At 36.4% G+C, this 27886-nt stretch overlaps 2 protein-coding genes across 3 annotated transcripts in view; one reads left to right on the forward strand and one right to left on the reverse strand.

Annotated features, from left to right (window-relative positions):
- LOC145992827 (oxysterol-binding protein 2-like) overlaps window positions 1-19947 on the reverse strand; it is a 32794-nt gene extending 12847 nt beyond the window's left edge. The window contains exons 1-7 of one of the 2 annotated variants that reach the window (XM_083129221.1): window positions 19776-19947; window positions 18006-18202; window positions 13927-14129; window positions 11012-11186; window positions 9286-9368; window positions 3438-3521; window positions 2700-2804 (exon numbers count right to left, since the gene is read on the reverse strand). In XM_083129221.1, the coding sequence (XP_082985347.1) occupies window positions 2700-2804; window positions 3438-3521; window positions 9286-9368; window positions 11012-11186; window positions 13927-14129; window positions 18006-18202; window positions 19776-19891 (963 nt within the window). In that variant the 5' untranslated portion in view covers window positions 19892-19947. The remainder of the gene's footprint in view (window positions 1-2699; window positions 2805-3437; window positions 3522-9285; window positions 9369-11011; window positions 11187-13926; window positions 14130-18005; window positions 18203-19775) is intronic. The other variant, XM_083129222.1, reaches the window with a different exon arrangement.
- A 589-nt stretch (window positions 19948-20536) lies between these two features.
- On the forward strand, window positions 20537-27220 carry LOC145992828 (mitotic-spindle organizing protein 2-like). The gene is made up of 3 exons (XM_083129223.1): window positions 20537-20917; window positions 23574-23719; window positions 26684-27220. The coding sequence occupies exons 1-3, from the start codon at window positions 20915-20917 to the stop codon at window positions 26853-26855; spliced, it is 321 nt and encodes a 106-aa protein (XP_082985349.1). The 5' UTR covers window positions 20537-20914; the 3' UTR covers window positions 26856-27220.
- Window positions 27221-27886: the final 666 nt, after the last annotated feature.

Here is a 27886-nt window from a genome sequence, read left to right on the forward strand (position 1 = left end):
GTCTCCTTTGGGTCAACTTTTCTCCTGGGTCAATCCACATGAAGTCATACAACATGGTTGCTTGACCATTTTTAAGAAAGTTTATTTTTTGTATGGTGTGAGCCTCATATGTTGACAGTTCAGAACCACTGTTATTTTATTTTTACTATCACCGATTTCAAGATGGTGGGCATTTTTTTTATCATGGCACGCATCATTTTCTCCATTCGTAAGCATCAGCGGAAACGTTTTTATCTCAGCTCTGGTAAGTCCTACGACAATGAGACAAAATCTGTGATGTTAAGCACCTTATAGGCTACAATTTTATTTCGGTGTAATTTTCTAAATAATATTTCTTCATAATAAATTTTAAGGTCAAAATTGTGTATTTTAATCGCTCAAAATGACATTTTCAGACATTTTTTTGTGGGGGAAGGCAGTTTGTTTGACACTTGTATTTTTTTGTGCAAGTACCTGTGTATCAATAGAGTATGTCAAAATTATTTGAAGCTTGAGACTTTAATCCTTTTTTTTTTCTACAGGGTCTTAAACATGTACTTTTTGTTAAAAAATTCCAAGTTCAGGGTTAAATATCTCTGGTGGGCAGTTGTTTAAAAATCTGAAATTTGTACACAATACAGTACTCAATGATAAGTAACTTCAGTAAAAATTTTGAGTTTGAGATTCAATTGGTTTAAGAGATACAAAACTCGTGAAAAATTCAATATTTTGCATTAAATATGGTATGCCTAATGTCATTTCTTATTAACATTTTGTGTTAAAATTCTGCAAACTGTAATTTGGAATGTCAATGAACAACATTACAATCCTGAAATGGATCTACAATAAAGTATATATACGAGGGTGTGCTGAAAAGTAAAGCTTCCCACGTTTTTATTTTTTGTTACCTTGTAAACGCATTTTGGATTTTGAGCAACCATACATTGCACTTATAAGACTTTCCTGCTTCTCCATTGAAGTTTTCAAAACTTCTATCGCCAGGGGGTGCTGAACTATTGCGAGGAAAATGGCAGCATGTAACCATTCAATGTTGGTGAAGCGCCTGAAGTAGCGTGCAGTGATCGAGTTTCTAACTGCAGAAAATATGCTACAAATTGACATTCATCTGAGACTGAGGGCATTTTATGGGGATGAAAATGTAGACATCAGTACTGTGCGATATTGAGTTCAAAATGCTCTTTATGAAGGAATAATATTTAGAAAATTACACCGAAATAAAATTGTAGCCTATAAGGTGCTTAACATCACAGATTTTGTCTCATTGTTGTAGGACTTGCCAGAGCTGAGAAAAAAAAGTTACCGCTGATGCTTACGAATGGAGAAAATGATTGCGCCATGATAAAAAAAATGCCCGCCATCTTGAAATCGGTGATAGTAAAAATAAAATAACAGTGGTTCTGAACTGCCAACATATGAGGCTCACACCACACAAAAAATAAACCTTTTTAAAAATGGTCAAGCAACCATGTTGTATGACTTCATATGGATTGACCCTTCTGAGATTTTGGTCCGTGCATAAAGCTTGCAGCAACCAACTATTGTGAGGAAATGGGGGAGCTACAAATGATTGATTGAGTTTGTGTTTTAAGTCCACTTTATACACAGTACAGCTAATTGGGACTGGACCTAGAGTTTAAAGTGCGACCTGAACCACTTGTGGCTACTGGGTGGAGCTACAAATGAGTAGCGTAACCAGGTCACGGAAACCTATAATGACTGGGTGTCCACACGTCACCGTAAATGGTTGGATGATCCTTCCCCCTCCCCCCACCTCAGCAGGTGGGAGTGAGGTCGGCAGTTGAAAGGTACGCCCTAGCCCTTGTGGGCTGTTGCACCACAGGTTATGTTATTTATTCCAAAAATCCTAAATACAGATAAAATCCATTTTAAACTCTGTCTGTCCATAAAGTGGCCCTAAAAAACCTCTGGCATACCATAGAAAAGCTATTTGAGTTTTAGTTCGCTGTTTGTTTACTATTCGTGTAACAAAATAATGCAATAGTATGGTTAAAAGGGAAAAATGTTGTAATGTTTTTTCTACCACTTTTAGGTAAATTCTGATGATGAGCATCAAGGATTATTACGTAGGTGAAATAAATCAAAGAACAAATTGGATGGCAGCAGCTGAAGTGGAAATTCTTATGTGGGGAGATGTTTAGTCAAGTCTATGCTCCTATGGTTTAATATGGTGACAATGAACAAGGTGGAGGGTTGCTTTTCAAAAATTTTCTTCCCATCTCCCCACACCATCTTCTAACACTACGGCCAGGACTTAACCATGAGTGACAATATGGGTGGAGTGAGAATGAGAGTTAAACAATTTGACATGCTTGGTTACGGAGGTGAATTATGAAAAGCATGCTCGCAACTACCTTACTTTATCCTTATATTTTTAACCTGTTTTTCATGCAGAAAGTTTCCTGGAGAAAAACTTAAATGTTAAGGCAGGCACAGATCTACTAGTTGAAGGAACAGTCACGGACACTTTAGGGTTGGAATGATTCCATTGGTAGTTAGTGGGATTAACCCAACCCAGAAGTGTTCATGACTGTACATATTAGTAATTGTATACATGCTTATGAAAAGCATTGATTTTTTTTTTTACAATATTTCATTTGTATCAGTCATGTGGTAAACTAGGACGTTCTATTACTAATTATGATTATTATTCTACTAAAACTGCAATCACCAATACTTACAGGTAATGGTATCCTGCTGAGGTCCATGCCGATACAATTTCTGAGAAATGACCAGAGGTTCAGGGAGAGATTTGGTTTGTCTGGCACTCGTGTCCTCCTCCGATCCTAGGAAACAGTTCATTTTCACTAATATATTTGAATCTTCGAACCTGATAGAACTTTCGTAGGCTTAGAGAATAAATACATACCACAAAGGTCCATGTGTAAGTCTCAAGGCACTTAACATAAAATCAATTAATTATTTGTGTATAGTTGTTAAAAGACTAACACTTTTGGTGAATAAGTAATAATTTCCCTTTACAATAATTCTCTTAATAATTATTATTGAAAAAAATACATATATGTGTGGAAATATTGAATAAAGAAGTTCCATCCACAAGAAGTACATTTATTATATTGCTGTTTACTTACACAGACAATAACTGAAGATTTAAATATATATTTATAAAAATATTGCAAATAAATTGAAATAAATTAAATGTGAACAAATACTTTAAACATCATTACTTAACCCCAGTTTTAACACACGTGAAGATACCTACTTCCATGTCTAGAGCGAATGCTGACATTTTACATCCTGATTAAAAATATTATTACCATATTATAGGAGAAAAATGTAAATTGACATTTGAAATACAAACAATTGTTATTCCTTAAAGGCAGGCAAAAGTGACAAAGATATGATTGGCTCAGTAGCTAAGGGGTTAGAGAATTGGCAGGTTTAAAATAAAGTTTTACCTTGTTCGGTCTCCTAGGATGACGAACTCCATATGAGTGACGTCGTCTGGTGCTAGCTTGTGATGATCCACTGGCAACATCAGACTGTATAATAAAAAAAGACACATGTAAAAAATTATGGAAACAGTGCTGAAATGCATATATTCTAATGTTCTAACTAACTAACTAACTCTCTAGTCTTTTAAACCCAAAGGTTCATGGCTGCAGCAACATAGGCCTTCCACCTGTCCCTATTATGAGCAAGATCTATATACTCTTTTCCATCCCTACCGATTTCCTTTAGGTCCATCTCAACGTTGTCCCTCCATCTTCGTCTTGGCCTTCCTACAGGTCTCTTACCATCAGGTTTCCCAACAAGAATCCTGTAAGCTCCTCTTTCCTCTCCCATTCGTGCCACATGGCCTACCCACCTAAGTCTTCTTGATTTAATCATTCTAATAATATCTGGACATGAATATAAATTATGTAGTTCTAAATTATGTAACCTTCTCCACTCACCTGTCTCCTCATCCCTTTTAGGTTCAAATATTTTCCTAAGGATCTTATTTTCAAATACTCTCAATTTATGTTCCTCTTTCAATGTAAGGGACCAAGTTTCGCATCCATATAATAATACAGGCAAAATTACTGTTTTGTATATTTTAACTTTTAGTTTCTTAGATATTAAATGAGAAGACAAAAGTTTATGAAGAGAGAAGTAACATGCATTTCCTGAATTAAGCCTACTTTTTATTTGTTAATATTACTCTTAAGGATTTGAATTTGGAAACTGGTTCAAACGAGTTGTAAACAAAAATTAGATTTTGATTATTACCTAACACTTGGTTTCAGCCTGTAATCATATATTTATTTTTCTCTTTGTTAACTTCCAAAGCTATCTGTTTAGCAGTTTTGAGTCACGCCATTTAATTTTAGGCCTTCTTTAGTTTCTTTTACCTTAATAACAGCATATTCTAAGGCAAAATTAAAGAGCAATGGAGATAATGCATCTCCTTGTTTTAACCCATCATGAATTGTAAATTTGTCGGACACATTAATACCCACACGAATTTTACTTTCTGTTTCAGTGGTGCATATTTTTATCATACTAACAAGCTTCTTAGGTATTCCAAACTCTACTAATATATTATATAATTTATCTCTTTTGACCGAATCATATGCTTTTTTGAAATCAATGAATAGCTGATGGAAATTTTGATTATATTTACACTTTTTTCAAGTGTCTGTCTGATGTGAAAAATTTGATCTGTAGTTGATCTGTTACGTTTAAATCCACATTGATAATCACCTATAATTTCATTAGCCTATGGGGTTAGTCTTGTTAAAAGAATGTTAGATAATATTTTATATGTTGTTGAGAGTAGAGAAATTCCACGTTAATTTTAAACACAGGAACAATTATGGATTCTTTCCACTGTTGAGGGATTTCTTCTTTATTCCATATTAAACAATTTAATTTATGAATTTAACATATTAACGAATTTCCACCATATTTAATTAACTCAGCTGGTATTAAATCAATGCCAGGTGCTTTGTTATTCTCTAGCCTTTTAATAGCATCTTTAATTTCAGTCAATTTAGGTTCTGGAACTAAAGGTTCTGCTGTGTGTACTTCATTTACTTCTGATTTATCTCCTACATGAACATTTAAAAGGTCATTAAAGTAGTTCTTCCATCTATTTAGAATATCGCTTGGGTCAGCTAGGAAATCACAGTCTTTATCTTTTATCAAGTTTACTTTAGGTTGCCACCCCTTTCTAAATTCATTTACACCTTTATATAAATCTCTGATATTTTTTTTTTTTTTGCTGTTTGTTTCAATTTCGTTAATTTTGCTTTTCAAGTAATATCTTATTTTTTCTTCTAAACGTGCAGTTAACTTCTCGCTTTATTCTATTATAATTGCTTAGATTTGTATCATCAGAGTTATTTAACCACCTAAGTCTAGCCTGATTTCTTATTTCTATTAGATTATGACATTCATTATCAAACCATGGCTTACTTTTTTTTGGTTTATGGTATCCTATACTTTCTTTAGCTGCTGATTCTATTGCATTACGTATGTGCTACCAATTCTTATTTACGTCTGTTTCATTTATATTTTCATCATCATTTAAATCCTGCAAAACATCAAATCTATTTGACAGTTTAATTTGGTAATCTTTCTTCATTCTTTCATCAGCAAATTTTCCTGTATTAAATTTTATAACTTTTAGATTTTGTTGGTTATGATATCACTGCGAGTCTTACTCTTAATTTAGCAATTACTAAATAATGGTCACTGGCACATTCCGCACCTCTATGTGTACGAACGTCAATTATACTAGTATGCCTTCTCTTATCAATGAGAATATGATCTATCTCAATATGAGTTTTACTATCTGGAGAAGACCAGGTATATTTATGGATATCTTTATGTTTAAAAGTGGTACTTTTCACAATTAAATTCTTTGAGGTTGCAAAAGTAATTAATCTTATACCATTATCATTACTTAATTCATGAAGACTTTCTTTACCAATCGTGGGTTTGAATGTCTCTTCTTTGCCAATCTGTGCATTATACTCACCTAACAGAATTTTCATATCATACTGAGAAAATTTATCAAAGACCTGTTCTAACTCTGCATAAAAATCATCTTTAGTATTATCATCTTTATCTTCCTTTGGAGCATGTATGTTTATTACAATAACTTTAAACCACCTACCCTGTAAAACTGCATATGATATCCTATCATTAATAAATTCTACTGTTTTAAGAGCAGAGATAATTCTATTATTTATGAAGAAGCCTGTTCCAAAATTATGATTTTCAGTACCACCACAGAAAAAAGTATAATTTTTAGTTTTACAATTCCCTTCTCCTGGCCACCTAACTTCCTGGACAGCTACTACATCTAATTTATACTTAACTATCTCATTAACTGTACACTGAAATGCCCCAGGCCGTTAAAGACTCCGAACATTCCAGGTGCCTAATTTAATATCCTTATTCCTAATGTAGATCTTATCCTTAGTCCAGGGACCTCCCAAAATAGTCCCCACCCGGAGAACCGAATGGGGGGCTATTTTACCTCTGGAATATTTTACCTTGGGAACATCCATGGCCTCATATTGCTGTTTCTTGACATGTATTTTTACAGTGCAGAATTGTCAGCTCTATGCCTAATCCCCAATATGAATGGAGGACTGCACCTGTCGTTGGTCAGCGATCCCTCGGATCTAGCTGGGAGGATCACATTGTTGTCCACCAACCATACCCCACTTCTGCAGATTGTGGGACGCTCATGGAGCCATGACAGGACAGCTCTGTAAATCCCAACAGAGCAAAATGTTGACCATTTCACTCTGTTGGTTGACTAACTAAAGTGAACAAGTCACTGGGCGATGAGGTCGTCACATCCCTACGCCACTATATAACTAACTATTTTGAAAAACTTTAATTGCTACATTGTTCAGCGAGTGTTGGCACTATTCATTATTAATTAGACGCTTTGGTAGTTTGGTTTTATATCTCAGGTCTCTTAACCCATTTGCTTACAAATTTTCACCCCTTCGATCCTGATTTAAAAAGCCCTGCGTTAAGTACTCTCTACGGCACTTCACATAATACTGAATATAAATAAGTCTGCTGGGAACAGCATTGAGAAGAATTCCTATTCTAACAGTGAATAGAATTTCATATGAAGTTTGTGTGTAGTATGCAACAGAAAGCTCAGAGAGATTGGAATGGAACTCCACATTTCTTGTCCTACCATGTTGTGTTACTCCATTTTTCTTCTTGCTTTGCTTCTTCTTCTTTTCAGAAGATGGAATAAGCAAGCCTGTTATTAGCTTGCAGTCTTAGGTGTTGCGTCTGCAGAAGGCCTAACTCTCTGGCATTGCAAAGTTAAACAAGCACCTCTAGAAAAGTTTTAAAATAGTTGAAGAAAAGATAGATATAACTGTGAGCAATATACAGGATGTTTCACTTGCTCTTGGCCCCTGATTTTTGCTTATAAAAATCAAACTATTGGTCATAATGTAATGAAAATTACTATGGACATACCTTGGTGTGTGAGAAGCATGGCGATGTCATTGGAGATGGCGCCATAGTCTCTCTAGTCCTTGCATGGACATGCACGGGCTTCTGGGCGATTCTGCCATTAAATGCCGATCGTACGGACGTGTGCTTTCAGTCCGAGTTCTTAGCCCTGCTGTTGTGACATACCTGATAGTGGTTCGTGTTTGTTCGGATTTGGTTGAAAGTTCATGCTTACAATCAGTGCAACAGCATGCGATTTCTTCCTATGGGGCATGCTGAAAGGAAAGGTTTACAACAACAAGCCATGGACTATCATGGAACTGCAAGACAGCATTCGGTGGGAAATTGACGCTGTGACTCCTGATGTGTTGGTGGTTAGCTTCTGTAACATGGAGAGGCGTGTGCAGGCATGCAATGGCGACCACTTCCAACAATCGCTGTGATGTCATCATGCTTCTGTACATAGCAAATTTGATTACATTACGACCAATAGTTTGATTTTTATAAGTGAAGATCTGGGGCCGAGAGTGAGTGAAACATCCTGTATTAACAACAGGGGCAAGAATAATAAGCTCTTCATGTTTGCATTTCGGGCACATCCAATGAAGTGAGGGTGAAATTGAATCATACAGAAATTAGACATCAAAAGAGGCAAATGGGCTAATACAAAGCTAGGTAGTACTTATGCGTTTGTGTACCCAAAACATCTACACTACAACACTCATTCACTAATTTTTTAATACCTGCATCTTTACTTGTTCATGGGATAGGATACGTTTTGCCATGACATTTTCTGGGCTCAATTTCTTATATAAACAACTATGTGTACTGATAAGAATACAACTGGTCCCTCTTCCTGCTAGTCTGGGCTGTAAGGCATGTACACCGTGCTCCCAGGGTGTGTGTGTGGATTTTGCTTAGAGTTTTTCTGTGAAGAGGAGTGCTCCTTTGAAACCTGCTGCTGTTGCTTGTCAAGTGCCATGGTGCTTTGTTTTACTCTCCTGGGCCCAGACCATGCTGCTGTGCCAAGCACTTGTTGCCAAGCGCCTGACAAAGGTTATTGTTATATTATTGCACAGTTTAACCATCACCATATTGTTGTTTTTTCCCTTCTAAAAATACATCATAGTAAATTATGTTAATTTTTAAGCAATGATCTAACATTACACCTGGGTACAATACCGTATCTTCTACAGCTCGGGCTTAGCACTAATACCAGTGCTGGTATTAGTCGATACCAGTGGTATTGGTAATTATTTGTAGGATTATCTTTACTGATACCAAGCAATACATTTCTAGCACTTTGGTCTTTTTGCAGGGTCCGCAAAAATACCAGGTGACATTTTTGCAGGGTCCAATTATCCTCGGAATTATGTAAAATTTGAAGTTTCCATTTATTTTGCTGTTTTTTTTTTAAAGTCTACTTGATGCACAGAAAGGATACTTGCGACTGAACCTACAGTTTAAAATAAGATCTGAACCACTATGTGCCTCCAGTGGGTATCGAACCTGGAACCCCCTGGTTACAAGGCTTGCACCAGTAGTGTGAGGAAGTATGTAATACATACCAGGAATTTTAATATTTTGTTGTAATTCTTGAATATTTTGAAGCAGAACTCTGGTAAAGTGATGTTTATAATTCGAGTAAATATTATTCATCCACTAATGTATATCAATATGTTAAACAACTTTTATTAGTTACGATTTTCAAGCAGAAGTATCTGGCTTCTACTATCTACAACAATAAGTATGGGAATGAACTTGCTGTGGTTATAGTCACTACATATATTGAGGTTTTATATATATGCAGATGTTATTAGTACTAACTTGCAAATTGACTGCATCCTCATACGTCTTTACTGTAATATCCGAGATTGAATCTTCATCAAGTGAAACTTCATCCAAAAGTTCTAAAAGCAGAAAAAAGGGCAATTCGCAAGGTTTAATATAGGTTCAATGCTCACTGGTGTATTATCAAAAAGAAAATAAACTATTTTGGAGATCCTCATGGTGGAATGAACCCAGTAAAGTGAAGAATACACTGATATTGAAGTCTAGCACAAAAATTATATTCTCGGTAAAGAGATTTGCTTCCTCAGTCCTGGAGGAACACAACTTTTAACCTTCTGACAGGTTTTATCATTTCATTTGTTTCTTATTTTCCTGACAAAGGCTTTTCTTTTTCATTCCGTGACGATGCTCTAACACTGTGCTGTAAAACCAACCTCTACAATATTCACAATGGACATGGTACCAACATAATGTTTGTGATTGAAGTTTTGCTTTAAAACCACTTTGTGCACAGATAGGCTACTCGAGGCTGGACCTACAGTTTAAAGTGGGATCCACCACTATGCGCTTCCACTGGGTATGAAACCTAGGACCTCTTGATTACAAGGCACCTTACATAAATGTATAAGCACATACAGAAGGCCAAAGATCCATGGTTAAACCACAATTTAATGGGTTCATGAGCCAGTAATTGCACATCAGTAAGTCAGTGTACTTGCAGTAATTTTAAGAATCCAATATATATATTTTTTTATAGATTTTGCAAAACTTTTAAGTTATCTCATTTTGTGATTTTTAGAATGGTATAAAAATAATATGTACAAAATGTGCATGTTTAAGCAAAAATTATGGTATGTAAAGAATTAATGAACTTCATAACAGTAACTGAACTTGTCGGAAAGTTCTACCTAGCAGAACTAGAATTGATTTCTTGGAGTAACGCATTGTGTAGATAAGGAATAGACACAACAAAATGTGGATCTCTGTGGAGCAAAGTCTCTTTAAGGGCAAAAGTCTGGCAAGGATGTTTTCATTAGGTGAAGTGTCGTTATCACATGAATCCCATCACTAAGGGAAAAGCTGCTTCTGACTTTCTAGGCCAGAATCACCAATTCTTCAACTATTCAAGAAGCTTCTTCTAAATTTTCCTGATGACAGTGATCATACCAAAGGCAAGAGTATCTATTCATATATATATATATATATATATATATATATATGGGTAAATGAAATAAAGTCATACTTTTTTATTCTTGAACTAAATACTTGCTATTTTATATGCATCAGTGCATTACCATTTATCTTTATTAATTAATATATAATTAAATTCAATTTTATCAGTTCATCCATAACATTTAACACAAATAAAAAGCAGTCGTCTCGGTGGCCAACTTTCAATCCTGGAACTGAAGGTCCTGGCTTCAAATATCAGCCTCCTCATGTGAGGGTCCCTTGAAATTCATCTAAACACCGCTCAGACACAAGCAGAAGGAAAGCAATGCAACAGAAGTGAAACATTACTACGTGCTATGGAGGCAGGAGAGAATGACTTTACCATCCCTCCCGCAGGTATCCATTTATTAGAGGCTGGGTGAACTCCAGAGCCACACAATGCAAGGAAACTGCTATAAAAATTCCCACCTGAAATAACTCGCCCTGGGAACGGAAACTGAGTCCACCATCGTAATCCAGCACCCTGCCTACTGGACCACCATGACTCACAACAAATAGAAATCAGAACTGGAATATTTCTCAACCTTACCATCATTTATTTGACCTCCCTGTGCAAGGTGAGACATTCTTGTGTTCTCCAGAGCAATTCTCCCCAACAGCCTCTCCAGGTTACCCCTTTGCTCTCTCTCGTGGCTGATGATTTTCAAACATTTTGACGTTTCCAAGAAGGCATATTCTGCCCCATGTGCTGCTGCCGTTAGATTCTGTAATTATCACAAGAAATCATCTATATACAGGGTGACTTAAAAGTTACACAAATATAACTTTGATTCTTAATAATGTACCAATCATAAGATATTTGGTAAATATGCGATATCGCCCTAACGGATTTCTTCAAATTTACAGGAGAAACTACTTACTGAAATCAGTTTCTGTAGCATTGTCGAAGTTCTTCGAGGTATTTTCTTTTGCAAAAACGGAAAACTTCACCATAGAATGCTGCAGAACAAGAATTAATCACTTTTTATGTAAGGAACTTGCATTTCCTTACAACATTATGCCGTTGTTTCCATTATGTACCTGCAGATGGCGCGAGCGTCGAAAGTCACGCGGTCTCGCAAGTGTTTCCAAACGTGCCTTTTTCTTACGAGAATTGGCCTCCCCGATGGTGCAGTGGTAGCGTTGTTGGCTTGTAATCAAGGGGTCCCGGGTTCGATACCTGGTGGAGGCACAAGTGGTTCGGATCCCACTTTAAACTGTAGGTCCAGTCCCGATTAGCCTTATTGTGCATAAAGTGGACTTTAAACAAAAATTCAATCAATCAATCAATCTTACAAGAATTTTTTTTATTTTTAACTATGCTTACTTAACCTAACCTTGCCAGAAATGGTCCGTGGGTCTATCGTGAATGGTTTTTGGGGCTATTGTGAATGGTTTTTGGGGCTATTGTGAATGGTTTTTGGGGCTATCATGAATGGTCTTTGGGAATATCCGTCAATGGTTCATAGGGCTATCCACCAATGGTTCGTGGGGCTATCATGAATGGTTTTTGGGGCTATCGTGAATGGTTTTTGGGGCTATCCGTCAATGATTCGTGGGGCTATCGTGAATATTTTTTGGAGCTATCCGTCAATGGTTTGTGGGGCTATCATGAATGTTTTTTTGGGGGGGCTATCCTTCAATGGTTTGTGATGACATAATAAACACGAAAGTAGGTATTTTTCGGTTAAGAAGGTTGAAACACTGCATACCCACTCCAAATCGATAAAACACAAGCACGACGTGCAATGATCCATGACGAGTGCATGCCATATTGTCTATTACCCAAGCGGAATAAGGAAGACAAATAATGACTTGTAATATGAAAAGTTGACACTATTTTATGTAAAAAGGCATAACCTCACCTTAAAGAATCTTCCGCAATGCAGAATAGGTAAGTATCAATGCCGAAATAAACGAGTGAGAGGTGTTCGGTTGATATCGCATAATTACCAGATATTTTCCACACATTATAATAATAATAATAAAGTACAATTCATACTACTGTAGCTAGCTAGAAAAATTTGTAGCTGTAGCTTTGGTACAAAATAGCAATTTAGTTTGAAATACATTAAAACTCCGTGATAAATTGAGGGTAGAGTGAGGTTTGGAATCTGACACTTACCTTAAACACTAATTCTGCTTTTTCTGTCTCTACACCCTCCCCAGTGGTGTTGCGGGAACACTGTTGTCTTGTAATCGAGGGGTCACAGAATAAATCCCTGGTGGTAGCATACTTCCACTTTAAACTGTAGGTCCGGTCTCGATTAGCTTATGTGAGGATGAAGTGGACTTAAAATGAAACAACCTGTAACTGCCACTTTGTCCCTTGCTTACAAACACAACTTTATCATCAACAATTTTGTTACATTTGTTTTTTTGATAAAAGTTGGAACGAAAAAACTCCAGGCATGCTTCGTTTACTTGCAGTACCATTCAAGAAGGTAAATATTTCATGATATAAACTGCACATCAGCAAGATGTTATTCTCATTTACTGCTTAATATATTATGTACCATTGATTCTCCTGAATTTGCTATTACTTTTAGCGTTTTACATATATTTGTCCTGTTGGTAAGGCTTCCATTCATAACTTTAGTAAATTATGCTGCAGTTGTCATAAATCTTTCATTGAATGTTCCGACATTCTCTTCCTAGATTATCCTTTGTGAGAAAGTTTCGGTCACAAGCTAAGAAGCAAATTTTAGAGAGATTTAACTGCTTCCTTTAAATAGAACAGGATGTGATATGCATTTCTTGGTAATAGTATAAAGCAGTGGCATATTCTCCCATCTTACCTGGATTACCACAGGAAAATCAACTTTTTCCATATATTTAGAAATTCCCAGAAAATTTGAAGTTGTCGGACTTCCGTTTTCTCTTTACTTATATGCTTGTAATGGTGATTTTCTTTTTATTATATCTAATTCATATATAATAATTATATACAATAAATAAGAAATGTTGTGGTTAGCTAAGTCAAATTTTCAGAATACACCACTGATTGATTGATTTGGTATTTTAAGTCCAATTTATGCACAGTAAGGCTAGAATATACCACTGGTATAAAAGATATCTACATGAAAAAGGTTAAGGTGATCGACATCTGGTTGGAGCATGTTGCATCTTTTGGAGCCATGTATAAATGAAAAGTTGGTAAGAGTGGCTGCGTGGAATTGCTTGAAGCCTTGAATTACCACAAGGGAAACGTATCTTGGAATGATTCAATTCTTTTTTAACCTTGCAACCTTTAAAGAAAACTGCTGAATGTTGGGTTACCTTGCACCTGCTCACAGCTTTGAATGGTGAACCCAAGTAAAGTTCTACTACTGGCTTGCTGCTCCAGGACAAGTGGTGCTTCAAGGCCCAAGTGGGCATCAGGGAGTAAAAGGCTGGCATTTATACGAACCACGTCGTGACATTCCTACTGCATACTGGAAATTTATATTAGACAATAAAACCTACCTCAGTCATCAAGGAGCAATCTTTTTGTAGCATTGAGATTTTTTCATTTTCTGCAACAATAGATGAAGCGAGTTGATCCACCACAACTAGCATGTTCTTATTCAATCCTTGCATTTCTTTTATGACGCTCTGGAGCTTCTCAGCCTCCGAGATTATTTTTTCTATATCAACAGATGCAACCGAATAACCCAAGCCCAATGCACCTAAAACAGTGTATCCATATACATTAAATGAAATTGCCTGATGTGATGTCATCAAAGCAGTCATCCAAACTACCACAATTCTAACCTACACTGGATTTGTAATATATTTTTCTTTAACTTGTCATCAACTTTGTGCACAAATTCTATTATAATTATGTATAAGACATACTAATCTGTGTTGGCTGATCAGGGATATTGGTGAAATTGCCAATAATTTGCACACTGGCAAATATCAAGTTTGTTTAATGCACTTTCAGAAATGGCACTACACCGATCACAGGCCCAACTGGCAGCTGACCTACATCTGTCCACCAATTGTCTTCGGGGAAGTGTCGCTTGACGAGTGTCAACAACCTTCGTTGCGAAGCAAAAACTGGAAGGGTAACATCTAGTGTTGGGCGATATGTCGCAATATTGAAAAAATATCATCCAGGAGATATCAACTAGATGATATATACCAAGTCGGTGATATATCATCACGATATATGGCAATATACATCATGTCAGCGATGTATCATCATGATATTTTAGCGATATACATCATGTCAGCAATATATTTTCATGATATTTGGGGATTTATATCGTGGAGATACCACAATATGGAAAAATACCGTATGTTGTCTGTGATGATATTTTCTTGACGATATACTGCAATATCAAATTTCCAATATCATCGATTCCTAGTAACTTCTCTTCCATTACCATGTTGTAAGCGTATGTGTTTCTTTGTTAGTTTTTATTATCTTCTTTGTACAGTGTTTGGGTGTTTTATGTACTATTTTCCCATGTTTTGTGTACTATCATTCAACTTTTATCCAGTAAGTCTCCCCAGTTTTACAGTACATTTGGCAACATGAGGTATATCCAACACTTAATTGTTTTGTCCCACCATCAACATTCGGGTGACTTGAGACATGAAAATGCCCGATGTCAGTTGTAGAGAATTCAGCAGATCGCTGATTCGTTGTTTCCCAGCCGCCAGCTGGAAATTTGACCGGTATAGTTGCACACAAATTCAGAATCGCCTTCATCAGAGTTCTATAATGGGGCTGTCCAGAGAATTCTTGTTATTTGTTGCTTATGCTGCATGGAAAAAGTAGAGGAGAACTCACACATGCCAAAGGGAAAGCTGAGATGAGTGAGGATCCTGATGTAGTCCACGTCATTAATCTTGTCTACGTTACAGACAAAGAGGAGAACAAATGTAGGTGAATAATATAACCTCTTGTAGGTGAAAGGAATCAGAATTCATGAGCGTAGATGCATTTATTAGAGCTGAGTTGATACCAATACTGATGTATTGATATTGACTGATACCAATGGTATCGATGTCAAAAAGTATTTATTGAACCGGCTGATACTTTCATGGCAATTTTGATCTCTCACGAGGTCTGCAAAAATGCCGCATTGTGGGGAGGGGATGGGAGTGGATGCTTGAAATATGTATAACAATTGGTTGCTACCTTAAGGGCCAAGGTTCCTTCATGTCACCGGTAGTGAGGAGTGCATTCAGTGACCCAATGGGAAGGAAACCAATGGTACAAAGAATGGTACAAAACTAATAACGCATGAAAAAAGGAAGTGCCAGAAACTGAGGCAGATGGGAAAGAAATGAAGCCTTGCCTCAAGTGTGTCCAAGAGAGGAACCAGACAATATTGTCAGGGAAAGAGTTCAGAAAGCCAATAGTTTTTTTCCCCTTTTTGGAGAGACAGGGGTAGCAAGCAGGGTTTCTTGCGCACCAAAAATTTGCAATGTTGGATTTCGTCTCTCAGCCTACATTTCACATACTTGCAAATTAAGCATTTGCTTTTATTCAGAGTGGCCACTGTAAAACCATTATAAAATTAAAGTATAATTCCCGGTTTTCAATGTGAACTTTCCAAAAATTCAAGGGTCTAAGCAGATGTTTCTCTATTTCAACCTTATGTATTACCACCTCTCACCACCCATGCACGAATATATTAATATAAACGGTCTGTGTGATTCCAATGTATCCAAAAATTCAATTCAATTAAATAGTACATATACTATTTTAAATATTCAATTTAAGGTGTGGAGTTTAGATTTGCCATTTCACATACTCAGACTCAAAATACATCTACGCACAACTCACAAATGTTTCGGAATATACTAAGCTACGATTAACAATTGTCAATTGTATAAGAATTTCAAACTTAAATTTAACTAATCAAAAAAGGTAAAGTGATCCACGGTGCATAGCACCACGCCATGAAGGTGTATAGGGGGTGTGGGGGTAACGCCCCACACTTTCTTGATCCAGCCGTGAGTGGGGGTGATGTAATCAACCTCAAGATGTCTTATCGGTAACAGTTGTATAAGTCTGGAGACGGATTTCTTCAAATTTACAGGAGAAAAGACGAGAAAGTACTTACGGAATTGCATTCTTGAGGACTTTGTGAAGCCGGGGAAATTGTTTTTTCGAATCGTGCAACTTCTTTGGCCTGTAAGTAAGGTATTTTTCGTCAATCATGCATCTCCGTTGTACGATAGCTCGTGCCGCCATTACCGTCGACTACGTAAATCAAATGTTCCGTGCGTTCGATTATGTAACCACCTGTCAGTGTAGCAACCACGCGGTAGTTTTACAAGATGACGTGTGAGCGGGTTGTTTTTTTTCCAATTTAAGGTAACACTCTAGTTTACGTCCTTTTCCTAAGGAATACGTGTCATATATAGTTGGAAAGCTTATTTTATAAGGAATTCAACAACGTAAATCCCAAAGCGAGCAAAAGTTTCCTGAAGGAGTAAATCGAGAGAAATCTATGTTGTCCAGATATGCACAATTGAACGTACTGAGGAATTTTTTAGATGAAGCACATATTTAGGGGTGAAATGAGTGCTAATGGAACGTAACCTAACAGGCCTAACCTAACCTCGTAGGCATACCTCGACCCCGTGAATGGATAGTGGGGCTATCGTGAACAGAAAGTGTAAAAAGAAAATGGTACTTACCCGAAGAGATGCCAGGTGCCGCACCGCGAATGCAAAGAAGCAATCACCATGCAGATAAGGACGTCAAGTAGAGTCTAACCTCAATTTTCGCTTAAAAACCTTTTGTGAATAGTTTGTGCGGCATTTATCGGTTCATAAGTTTGGAAACACTGCACATCAGCTGATGATACTGCATATCAGCTGATGATAGACAACGTGAGTCAAAATTTGCCCGCCGAATTAGCAACGACCAATAAATGATTATAATGTTAAAAATAACGCTTTTTTAATGGAAAAAAAGTGATCCCCAGCTTGAAAAATGTTCTGCTATGCATATGAGGTAAGTAGCAATGATTTCTATTTGAAAATAAACGAGTTTAATCTGTCTCCGGCTTATACAACTGATACCATCTTATCTTGCAAAGATCTTCCATCTGTAGGACAGATTGTTCTGCAAATGACACTAACAAAGTAAATGGATTGAGAGAATTCTGTTTTTATTTTCCATGCAGTTTTCTTTTATTTTCCTTCCTCAATAAAAATAGAAGTTAAACTGTGAGAAACTTGTCTTGGGCATTTGTATGAATTCATTTGGAGTAATACATGTTTACAGATAAAAATTCATGTAGAATTCGCGTATAATTTCCAGAGTTCAGGGGATTCCTGTTATTAACCTTTTTTTTAGCGACGCAAATGCAATCAAATGTTACGTGGGCCACATTTTAATGACACTCTGTATATAATTTCTTATTGCTGTTCAGTTTGAAATAATACACTTCACATGGAATAACAAAAACAATAATCATAACCTACAGTGCAACAACCCTTGATGGCAAGGGCAGTCCTTCTGACTGCCGGCCTCACTCCTACGTGTCTCAACAAGTTGTACACACACTACATAAATCACTGACAGCAATACAAACCTCCTTGCCGAATGTCATCTCCCTTAGCTTTTTCTAATAATGTAATCCATGCCTTTTGTTCATCCTCTGACTCTGCACGAAGGCGATAATTATGCCTCCCATCATCCACACGAAATTCCACAGGAGATTTAATTTTAATGTTAGCCTCATGTAAAAACATTGTTCCTTTGCAATGACGACCCATTTCTTCTTTGTTTCTGAGGAAGTAAAAATAAATAAAAACATAAGGTTCCTAAAAATGGTTAAATTTGCAGATGATTATCAGTGAATTATCAGGTATTGTTGCAGTTCTAATTTTGTATGCATACACACACAAAATCAAGGGGTGTCAGGTTCAAATTGCACTCTAAACTGTAGGTCCAGCGCCGGTTAGGCCATCTGAACATAAAATGAACTTAAGAGGAGCATTTTTTTAACAATATGTGGTACAACTAAAAGGGGTCATTACGATGTTATCATAGATTGAGTCATCACAGTGGTTTTCACAAAAGTGAATACAACCCCTACAAAAGTTGAGCCCATATTGTTATATGTCCGGAATCCTGAGGAATATCCTAACAAAAGATAAGATGAAAACTCTGTACCATGCAATAATTAATTCAAGAATAACATCCGGGATACCATTCTGGGGCCTATCATCAAAAGTAGAAACTATTTTCAAACTCCAGAAAAAAATTGTAAGAATAATAATGCAAGGAGCTCCTAGAGTGCCTAGTAAACCAATCTTTGGTAAGAATTGTCAATATAGAGAAAGTTTCCAATTTTGTTAATAACCAAAACTAACCTGCACACGTAAATGGTTCGTGAGGCTAGTGTCAATGGTTTGCAATTATTTTGCAATTTCTAGATCCTTCCTAACCTAACCGAAACTAACTTAACCACACGTCAACGGTTCGTGGGGATAGCGTCAATGGTTCGCAATTACTTTGCAATTTCTAGATGTTTCCAACAAATTTTAACTTCAGATTTGTCACTAGCCTCAATTAGTAAGTATGTCAAATATGAAACAATCGGAGAGGGGTCCAGTCATCTTAAGTCATACCATGATGCTATTCATTGAAAATGCATATTGGGGAGTGTATCGACATTTTCAGTATCGTGGCATTCTTTGGCCGGGTAACCATGTAGCAGAAAATGCATTGTTTTAAGGTTAGTACTATTTAAAACTATATATTCTCGATCGTATTGGAAATGGTTGTGGCATGATTTTACAATAATGGACGGTTCCCCAATTTTTCATTTTTCACAGTCAATAATTTAGGCCTCATAATCACGAATCTGCAGTTAAAATTTGGCGCTGACGTCATGCACGGGTAGCCCCACAAACCATGGACGGTTAGGTTAGGTAATGTTAGACAAACATAGGTAAAATTTGGAGTTGTAGTAATGTCAAGGATACGCCAGGAGTGTTAGTTTTGCTGCTGTTTGGGAAATTTTTACCGGGAAAATGAGCAATAGTAGTACGGAATAGGAGTTTCTTGTGCTTACGCGGGTCATACTTTGCGATCAAATATCTCCGTTATTTATGGTTTCCTAACGCAGGAAACACTTTTATATTAACTAAAACGTTGAAATCTGTCGATTAAAAAAAATTGACGTAATTCTCGAGGGAGTACAGTGAGTCGACGGCCCCGCAATTTATCCCATGTACGTAGTATACTTTGTGCATAATTTTAATCCAATTAAAAATTTATAGTGAAATGTTATACAATGACAACCATGAGTAATGATTCTGAAGGTGAATAAAACTATCTATCTATGAAAGCTTACTTGTAATATGACAGCACGCCTCCAGCGTAGACAAACCATCGTCGTCTGTAGCGTCTGATGTAATTGCCATATTTGTACAACCATCCTTCCATTTTCCACGTTGGAATTTTTTGCATCCATATACTATATAATACAGTAAGGAACGCTAATATGTAGATTATTTTTGAAGTAGTATGTTGTGTTTAGGATAGTGTAAGTTATATTCTGATGGGCATTTGTGAACATTCAGCCATTAACAAAAAAAATAGGCATACTCAGGGCTTTTTCAGGAGTCGGGAATGAATTTTGCCTCTATCACACAGCTGGCGCTTATTACATATTATCATTATTAAACCTTTCAGCACAGATCATATAGCCCCTTTTGAGTTTGAGGACGCCGCTTTTTCTAATTTTTTTTAAAGAAATCTGGCCACGCCCACGGGTAAGCAAGGTGCCTCCAGAACTACTCAACATTGCAGTTGGATTGAAATTCATAAAAATTCTTAGCTACACCGTCAGCACAGCACAGATCTGTCTCTCTTTCGGTTTCGACAAATGTATACCAGTCTTACAATAATCAGTCCTATGTAATAAGTAACACAAATTTGGCTCTTTCCTGAGTAAAGTCCATTTGCTAATGTATTTAATTTCTTGCATGATCCAATTCGTAGTCTAAGTCCTAATCTAAACGACGCTAAACTCAAACACCAGTGATGATATGCAATGGATGCAACCAATATTTCGGCCATTACGATTTGTCCTACCCTATGCTATTCACTTTTCAGGCGACAGCAAAATATCAAAATCACAATTTTCACGCCAATTCACATTTCAATGTGCAATATTTAAATTATATACGACCACTCTCAAATTACAAAGTGAACCCATTTCTAATCTGTGAAGTGAACTCAAGGAAACATTTAACGAGACATTCATCTTGTGACAGCTCGAAGTCAGGGACAATAAGCGATATCTGTTGACGTAGTTTTCAAACAAATTGATTTGATTTGCCACTAGAGAAAAAGTATTTGAATCTATTAAGGGATATATGAACTGCATCTGCATCAGAACAACTGTCGTAGTTGCAATTCTCCTTTTCAGAAGGCGTTGTTTTAAAGTGATTCACAATTTCTTGTTTATGGGAACTCCTGCACTGCTTTATGGTAAATTATACTGTTTGCTTCATGTAAGAGTAATCATTTCAGAATGATGTAACATCACTATTAAATGTTAAGTATCCCCGAAACGGCTGGAATTCTTTTATTTTCTTCTTTTTCACATTGGTACTTACGTATTCTATATTCCTAAGGATTCTTGAAGGTGCCATTTCGTTTTTTCACGCAAATAATCTCAATTTTCGACATAACGAGTAATTCTTGTTTGTTCGTTTTTGCTAGCGTTACACGCAATATGGCGGAGAAATCTCGACTAGCGTTGTCGATGATCAGTGGTATGCAGTGTTGCAACCTTCTTCATCGAAAAATACCTAGTTTCATGTTACTGATTTCGTATTTTTTTTCCAGGTTTGAAAAGCCAACGAACCATTCACGGCAAGGTTAGGTTAGGTTCGGTTATGTTAGGCAAACAGTTAAAATTGTCATTTTAAAAATTGGGTAAATATGCGATAACACCCAGACACCTTTCACTCATTTATTTCCTTAATTTTACCACTGGTATTTACCTATTTTGCCTTGCGGAAAAATCTTTAAGGTGAAGTTATGCCTTTTTCCATAAAATACTGTCAAATTTTCATATTACGATTGATTATTTGTCTTACTTGTTCCGCTTCTGTAATAGACAATATGGCGTGCACTCGTAATGGATCATCGCACGTCATGATGCGCCAGCTTGTGTTTTGTCGATTTTCAGTGGGCAAGCAGTGTTTCAAACCTTCATGACTGAAAATTACGTACTATTTCGATTTTTTTTTTCATGTTTACCTCCACAAACCATGCACATTAGCCCCAAAAACCATCCACAGATAGCCCCACAAACCATTGACGTTAGCCCCAAAATCCATCCATGGGTAGCCCCAAAAACCATCCACGGATAGCCCCACAAACCATTCACACAAGGTTAGGTTAGGCCTGTTACGTTAGGTACCATTAGCACTCATTTCACCCCTAAATTCATCGAAGAAAGAAAGCGCGGCGAACATAGTTAAAAATAGAAATTTTCGTAAAAAGAAGGCACGTTTGGAAACACTGCAGAGATCGCGTGACTTTCAACGCTCTCGCCATCTGCACGCACACAATGGAAACAACGGCATAATGTGGCAGGCAATGCCAATTTCTTAAGTAAAAAGTGATTAATTCTTGTTTATTCGGCAACATTAAACTACGAAGTTTTTACTTTCCGTGAAAGAAAATACCTCCAAGAACGTCCAGAATGTTAAAGAAACTCATTTCAGTAAATACTTTCTCCTGTAAATTTGAAGAAATCCATCCGGGCGACATCGCATATTTACCAAAAATTGTTAAAAACATTCATAAATATCCCCACGAACCATTCACGGATAGCCCCGCGAACCATTCATAAATAGCTACATGCAAGTTAATTACGTTATACTACTGTTACACAGTAGGAAAACCGCATGTTTGGAAACACTGACCGGTTGTTACGTCATCAAGGGCACAAAATTTGGTTTAGGTAGTAGAAGGACATCAATGGAACAGGTTTTGTGCATCGGAGAGACATTAATGTTGAAAAAATATATGGTTTTCCGCAAAAATTTATTCAGTGAGGGGGGAAAAAACACTTCCTAAACCTTCATAGAGTATACAGAAACTCTTTTCGGTAAGTACTTTCTCCTGTAAAATTGAAGAAATTCGTTTCGGGGATACTTAAATTTTACCGAAACGAGTTTCTCTAAGGTTTCTAACATTCGTCGAGGTATTCTCTTTCATCGTGGGATCTATTTGACAGGGAAATCACATATTTTGCAAGAGAAATATCTCACAGACGCACAATTGCCATTGCTTTCCTACGTGAACCAGATGCTCCATAAGTTTGATGACATAACCCCCCTGTCAGTGTTTCCAACCCCCTTTTTTTTACTATGCTTGCCTAACCTAACCGTGAATAGTTTGTGGGGCTATCTGTCAGCTACCCGTGCATAATGTGCAATTTTCACACGTGATGAACATGATAGTAGGTATTTTTCAGTGAATAAGGTTGGAAACACTGCATACCGACAACGGTAGTCAACGTGTGCCCGCCATATTGTGTGTTAGGGAAGCGAAAAAAGGAATAACAAAAACTACTTCCTATGGGAAAAATTGTGTTCGTTTTCGTGTAAAAAGCATAATGGCACCTTGAACTATGTTCAGCAATACACAATTCATAAGTACGAACCATAAGAAACACAAAATATCAGATTTTAATGTGTGTCTGATATAACGAACTGTTACCATGATTTCTGTTGTTTTTAGCTCATGGAGATGTATTATAGTAGAGTAAGGAGCGTTTTAGGTGGTGCTAATTATTACATCATTTTCATTGACGCCATCTCCCTGTGGTATGAGGAAAATCTATTGGGTTTGTAGTGTTAAGTGCAGAATACTTAGGTTGGGTTAGGCTTAAATTTCGTAGCATAAATACACTATATTTAGCCAAACAACGAAAGCATTTAGCCTGATGCCATTAGGCGAAATACTGTGCTTGACCAAGAAGGTGTTAAAAGTTCAGTGCAAGAAGTAAGACCAGCATGTCGCATGATGCTTGTTTCTTATTTTGGAAGGTGGAATGATATGAATCATTCCAGAATGTGTTTTATCTTGTGTACACTTGTGTACTTCATTGAATAATTTTTACCCCCAGACTGCAGGCCAATCCATGTCCAACGTTCCTGCACGAGGAAAAATGCAGTTTGCTGCACTAAGCCGAGGAAATTTAACCCAAAGCCAGATGGAGCTAATTGCACTAGCTGAATTGGCTGGGGTTACAGTTCAGCCAAATGTGCTCAGGTACCATTTAACATTATGCATTTATTAAGAAAAATTCTACTAACTCTTTTGTAAGTGAAATTTTCTTGAGTGATGAAGCTGACCAGGTGGAGTTTCTCATGTTCTTTTATTTTCATTCTCTGCCAATAAAATATGCCAATCAATTTTTATCTTGACGTGTGTGTTTATTTTATGCCCACATAAGGACAAGAGGTACAGCTTCCTCCACAGAGTGCAAGAAAAAGATCTATGCAGTCTGGTGTTGGATGGACACTGAAATTTTATATCTATACTGTACATGCTTATGAAATTATTACTATTTACTCTTGGAGCATGTTACTTAATACACAAACACATTAAGGAAAAAGGCCTAAGAAAATAATGTCAGATTGGAAATGCAACACTGTGACTTTCAATAGTGGAAATGTTAAGTTAAAGAGGGAATTTTTCATCATTTATAATAGGTACATGAAAATCTAAACACGTGTGTTTGTTTTGCTTTTAATAGCTTTTATTGAGCTTAATAATAGACATAAAGAATTAATTTTTTGCTTGAGGAAAGCTTGAATAAGATGCGCAGGAAAGCATACAAAATATGTAAAAAAGATGGGAAAGACGGAAAAGGAATAACAAAGGAGGCAAGATGCAAGATAATGAAACCAACTTGGAGAATTAGAAACACAAATACATCTGCATTCCGTATTTTAAAAGAATTTTGGAAAAGATAGAAAGAGCAGCCAAAGAATATGGCATAAAGTGTGGGATGAGGGCACCACGAACTGTTGAGAAACATTTCACACAATATAAAAAGGACTGAAAAGAAGATAAAAATAAAAACGAAGATGAAAAAGGGGTTTACAGTATTATATGTTCTTGTAATAAAGAATATATAGGTCAAACCGGCCGGAGCATGAAAATTAGGTGGGGGGAATATGACAAAGATATAAAAGAAGGTACCCCACGGACCAGACTTTCAGAACACGTAATCGAGGAAGAACATGAAATTCTGAAGTGGGAAATTAGGAGAGTAGATCATAAACCGATAAGTAGAAATGTATACGAGGCAGCGTATATCTGCAAAGGGAGGGATAATAAACTAAATAGAGAAGACGGAAACATTGACGAAAAGTTGATTAAAATGTTCAAAAGATGGGACACAACAAGGGAAAAAATCTGCTTTCAGTTCACACCGGCCGTGGTTAACGCGTCTCGCGAAATAATAGATTTCGAATTAGATATGACGTAACCCAAGGGAAGTAAAGGGGAGGGAAAGGAAGTAGAAGAGGAAATGTACCATACAACTTCCGACATTCCACGAGAGCTCCCTTCAGTCACTGTACAGCGTCTACCGAGCCACTCGTGAAAAAGTGGTTTTTAACATTTTTAGAGTATTTCTGTTTTAGTGTTTTTATGGATATACACATCAGGATTTTAACGTAATGGTAGGAATAAGGCACCTATACACGTTCAGCGGCCTTAAGTCAAGTTTAAACCTTTTTACCCATTTTTACCATACCTCTTAATCCATGTCTCATGTGATGCAGCCAATGTCATAATTAAATTGGCATAGCATGTCAGCCTGATGAAGGGATTAGTTATATCCCGAAACGATGTTTTCACGGAAATTACATACTCGCCAGCGTAAGTACTTTTAAGTATTTTATAAAAATATTTTTATATTGTACTGATATTTAGACATAAAGAATATGCTGGCATGGGGAGAAATACTGTAGATTACATGTATTTTTCAAAATTCAAGTGTATCTTGACAGAATTGAAATAAATTTGCACCTATGTGAAAATGTATCTCATTTGCTCTACACGAATACTTAATCTTTGTACCGTTTATTACATATGTCACATTCACAATAAACCAAGATTTGGTCACATTGTATTCTTTATAATATTACCTTATTTGTAACAGTGAAGATGCCTGATTATACTCGACACTCTTGGCAGCCATTGCTCTTCATGTAAAAATGGGGGAAAATCAAACTTCCTGTCCCAATCATTTCTTTTGCTACAGTTTACGGCATATATCACCAGAGTCCTGGAGCCACTTCACAAATACATGGTGAGCTCCCAAGGCTGGATTGAAGTTTTTTATGTTAATTTCCTAGTTCATAATAACTGTAATCAAATTATTATTTGCAAGATCTTTAATATTAGAAACATTTTATATCTTCACAATTATTAGTTTCCAAGATATTGACTTAGCCAGAAAGATTGAATGAGTTAATGTATGTTGCCTTGAACTACTATTTGCTAGAATTGTAGTAAAATTTAGTTGTAGTATCTGCATTAATCATAATATCTACCAGACACAACAAAAAAAAAATGCATAAAAAGAAGGGAATTCCGATGGCCACGTACTGTAGTAGATTTCTACATACAAATAGTTCAAAACACTATATACAATTTCTACTGTAACTACCGGTAATTTTCAGTATATGAAATTAAAGTATAGTTTGGCCCACAAATATTTTTAATCGGTTACTTTTTCTTTTCTTTCCTTATTCAAAAACCTACTTTAAGTGCACTACTACTAAAATGTTAATTTTTCCAGAAATTAAAAATCCTGAGTTTTCTAGACTGGTAGACACCCTGTCAATCCATGCGTGTTTTGCTGGTTTTGACTTCCTTCATCTTTGTGTGTGTTGCTTCTGTTCTATTCTATCTAGCCTGCAGTGGGTGACAATTAGGATGAAGTTGCAACGGTTTCCCCTTGAGTTTGCTGCCAGCATCATGTGTGTGTAGGCTGATGATATATCTTAACTCAGTGGTTTCGAGGAAACCATATTTATCTTCAGTGGCATTAACCTATGGGTTGAGACTAGGATAGAAATTGTGCTCGTAGCATAATTGAGGTTTAGGGGCTGTGTAGGTCTTGTGGACTGGGGAATCCCTCATTTGTATTTAGATGCACGATACATGTTCTGAGAACCAATAAGAATTTGAGGAAATCTTAAATTTGAATCCTTTCAGGATTTTGATTGAGCTCCTGAGTTTGAATGTTGAGCCAACGGCAATATTCTGCATGCTGAGGGACGTGTCTGGCCGGAGTCGAGTGCAGAGAGATTCCTCATCATCTTCAACATCAAGAGGAAGTCGAGGAACAAAATCAAGAAACATTGACAAAAGTGGGCACTCCAAGTAGGGTAGTTTGTCTACTATTATTCTGAATGCCTCGAGAAATAATAATTTGTTTATATCTTCAGTCCCACGTGCATTTATTTCTGCATTTGATTTGATTTATGAACTGTAAAAGTGATTTACATAATATAATTGTTGCATTATTAGGTTTGATAATGCAAGAGCTCCAAAATGCTGTTGTGGAATACAGTGTTATTTTTTTAAAGTTATAATTGTACAATGTTTTCAACGCATGATAGCTTTAAGTAATCATAAAAACTCCTTGCATGAAGTGTGAATAATAATTTGATGAAGTTCTGTTCTGCATATTTCAAACAATTTTTTGTAGCCTATTCAAGACTGATGCATAAATAAAACTGTGTAAATAGTTGTCTTTGTCTCTGAATAATGAAATTCCAATGGATATCAAAATATAAATGTACAAAGTGTTGCATTTGTTCTTTGTGCTGCATGGAGCCCTGGAAACAGTTTTTCCCTTTGTGAACTTAGTGTCTTACAGTGTATGTAGGAAAGAAATAATGTCTGCATTCCTTTTGTGCAGAAAGTAAGGTATAAGATGTATTAAGCATTATTTTTCACAGATTCAAGGCAAAGGTTTTTGCAAGTGCTCCTCTAGGTGGTGAGGCTGTGCCTACCCCACGTGTTTGCTTTCATTATAACTTTGTTGAATGCCATTTAAACAATAAAAGTAAAATTATTTGTTTTACTAGATATAGGGTGTTTTTTTTAGTGATAGAACTTTGAATTGAAATAAAACACATAAAAAAAAATAAGTTTGAAGCCAATTGTGTTTTTATTTGAAAGAGAACTTTCTGACATTTACTTTTGGAAAATAATTTCCGGCATATGTCCACCACAACTAGCTGTGATGAACCGGATTCGATCAGTCCAATTTTGAACCACTTTTTCAAGTAATTGGGGACGTATGTCGTTAATAACACGACTTATGTTGGCTTCCAAAGCTTCAATTGTTGCTGGTTTATCAGCATAAACCAGAGACTTTAGATATCCCAAAGAAAATAATCCAGTGGCGTT

This window comes from Lepisma saccharinum, chromosome 9 (genome assembly GCF_977018435.1).
Source record: "Lepisma saccharinum chromosome 9, izLepSacc3.1, whole genome shotgun sequence".
In the NCBI taxonomy this organism is placed as follows: domain Eukaryota; kingdom Metazoa; phylum Arthropoda; class Insecta; order Zygentoma; family Lepismatidae; genus Lepisma; species Lepisma saccharinum.

Excerpts from the sequence above, each read along its gene's own strand:
- LOC145992828 (XM_083129223.1), top strand. Across the intron at positions 23,720-26,683 it reads GTTCAGCCAAATGTGCTCAG|GATTTTGATTGAGCTCCTGA; the intron begins GTACCATTTAAC and ends GAATCCTTTCAG.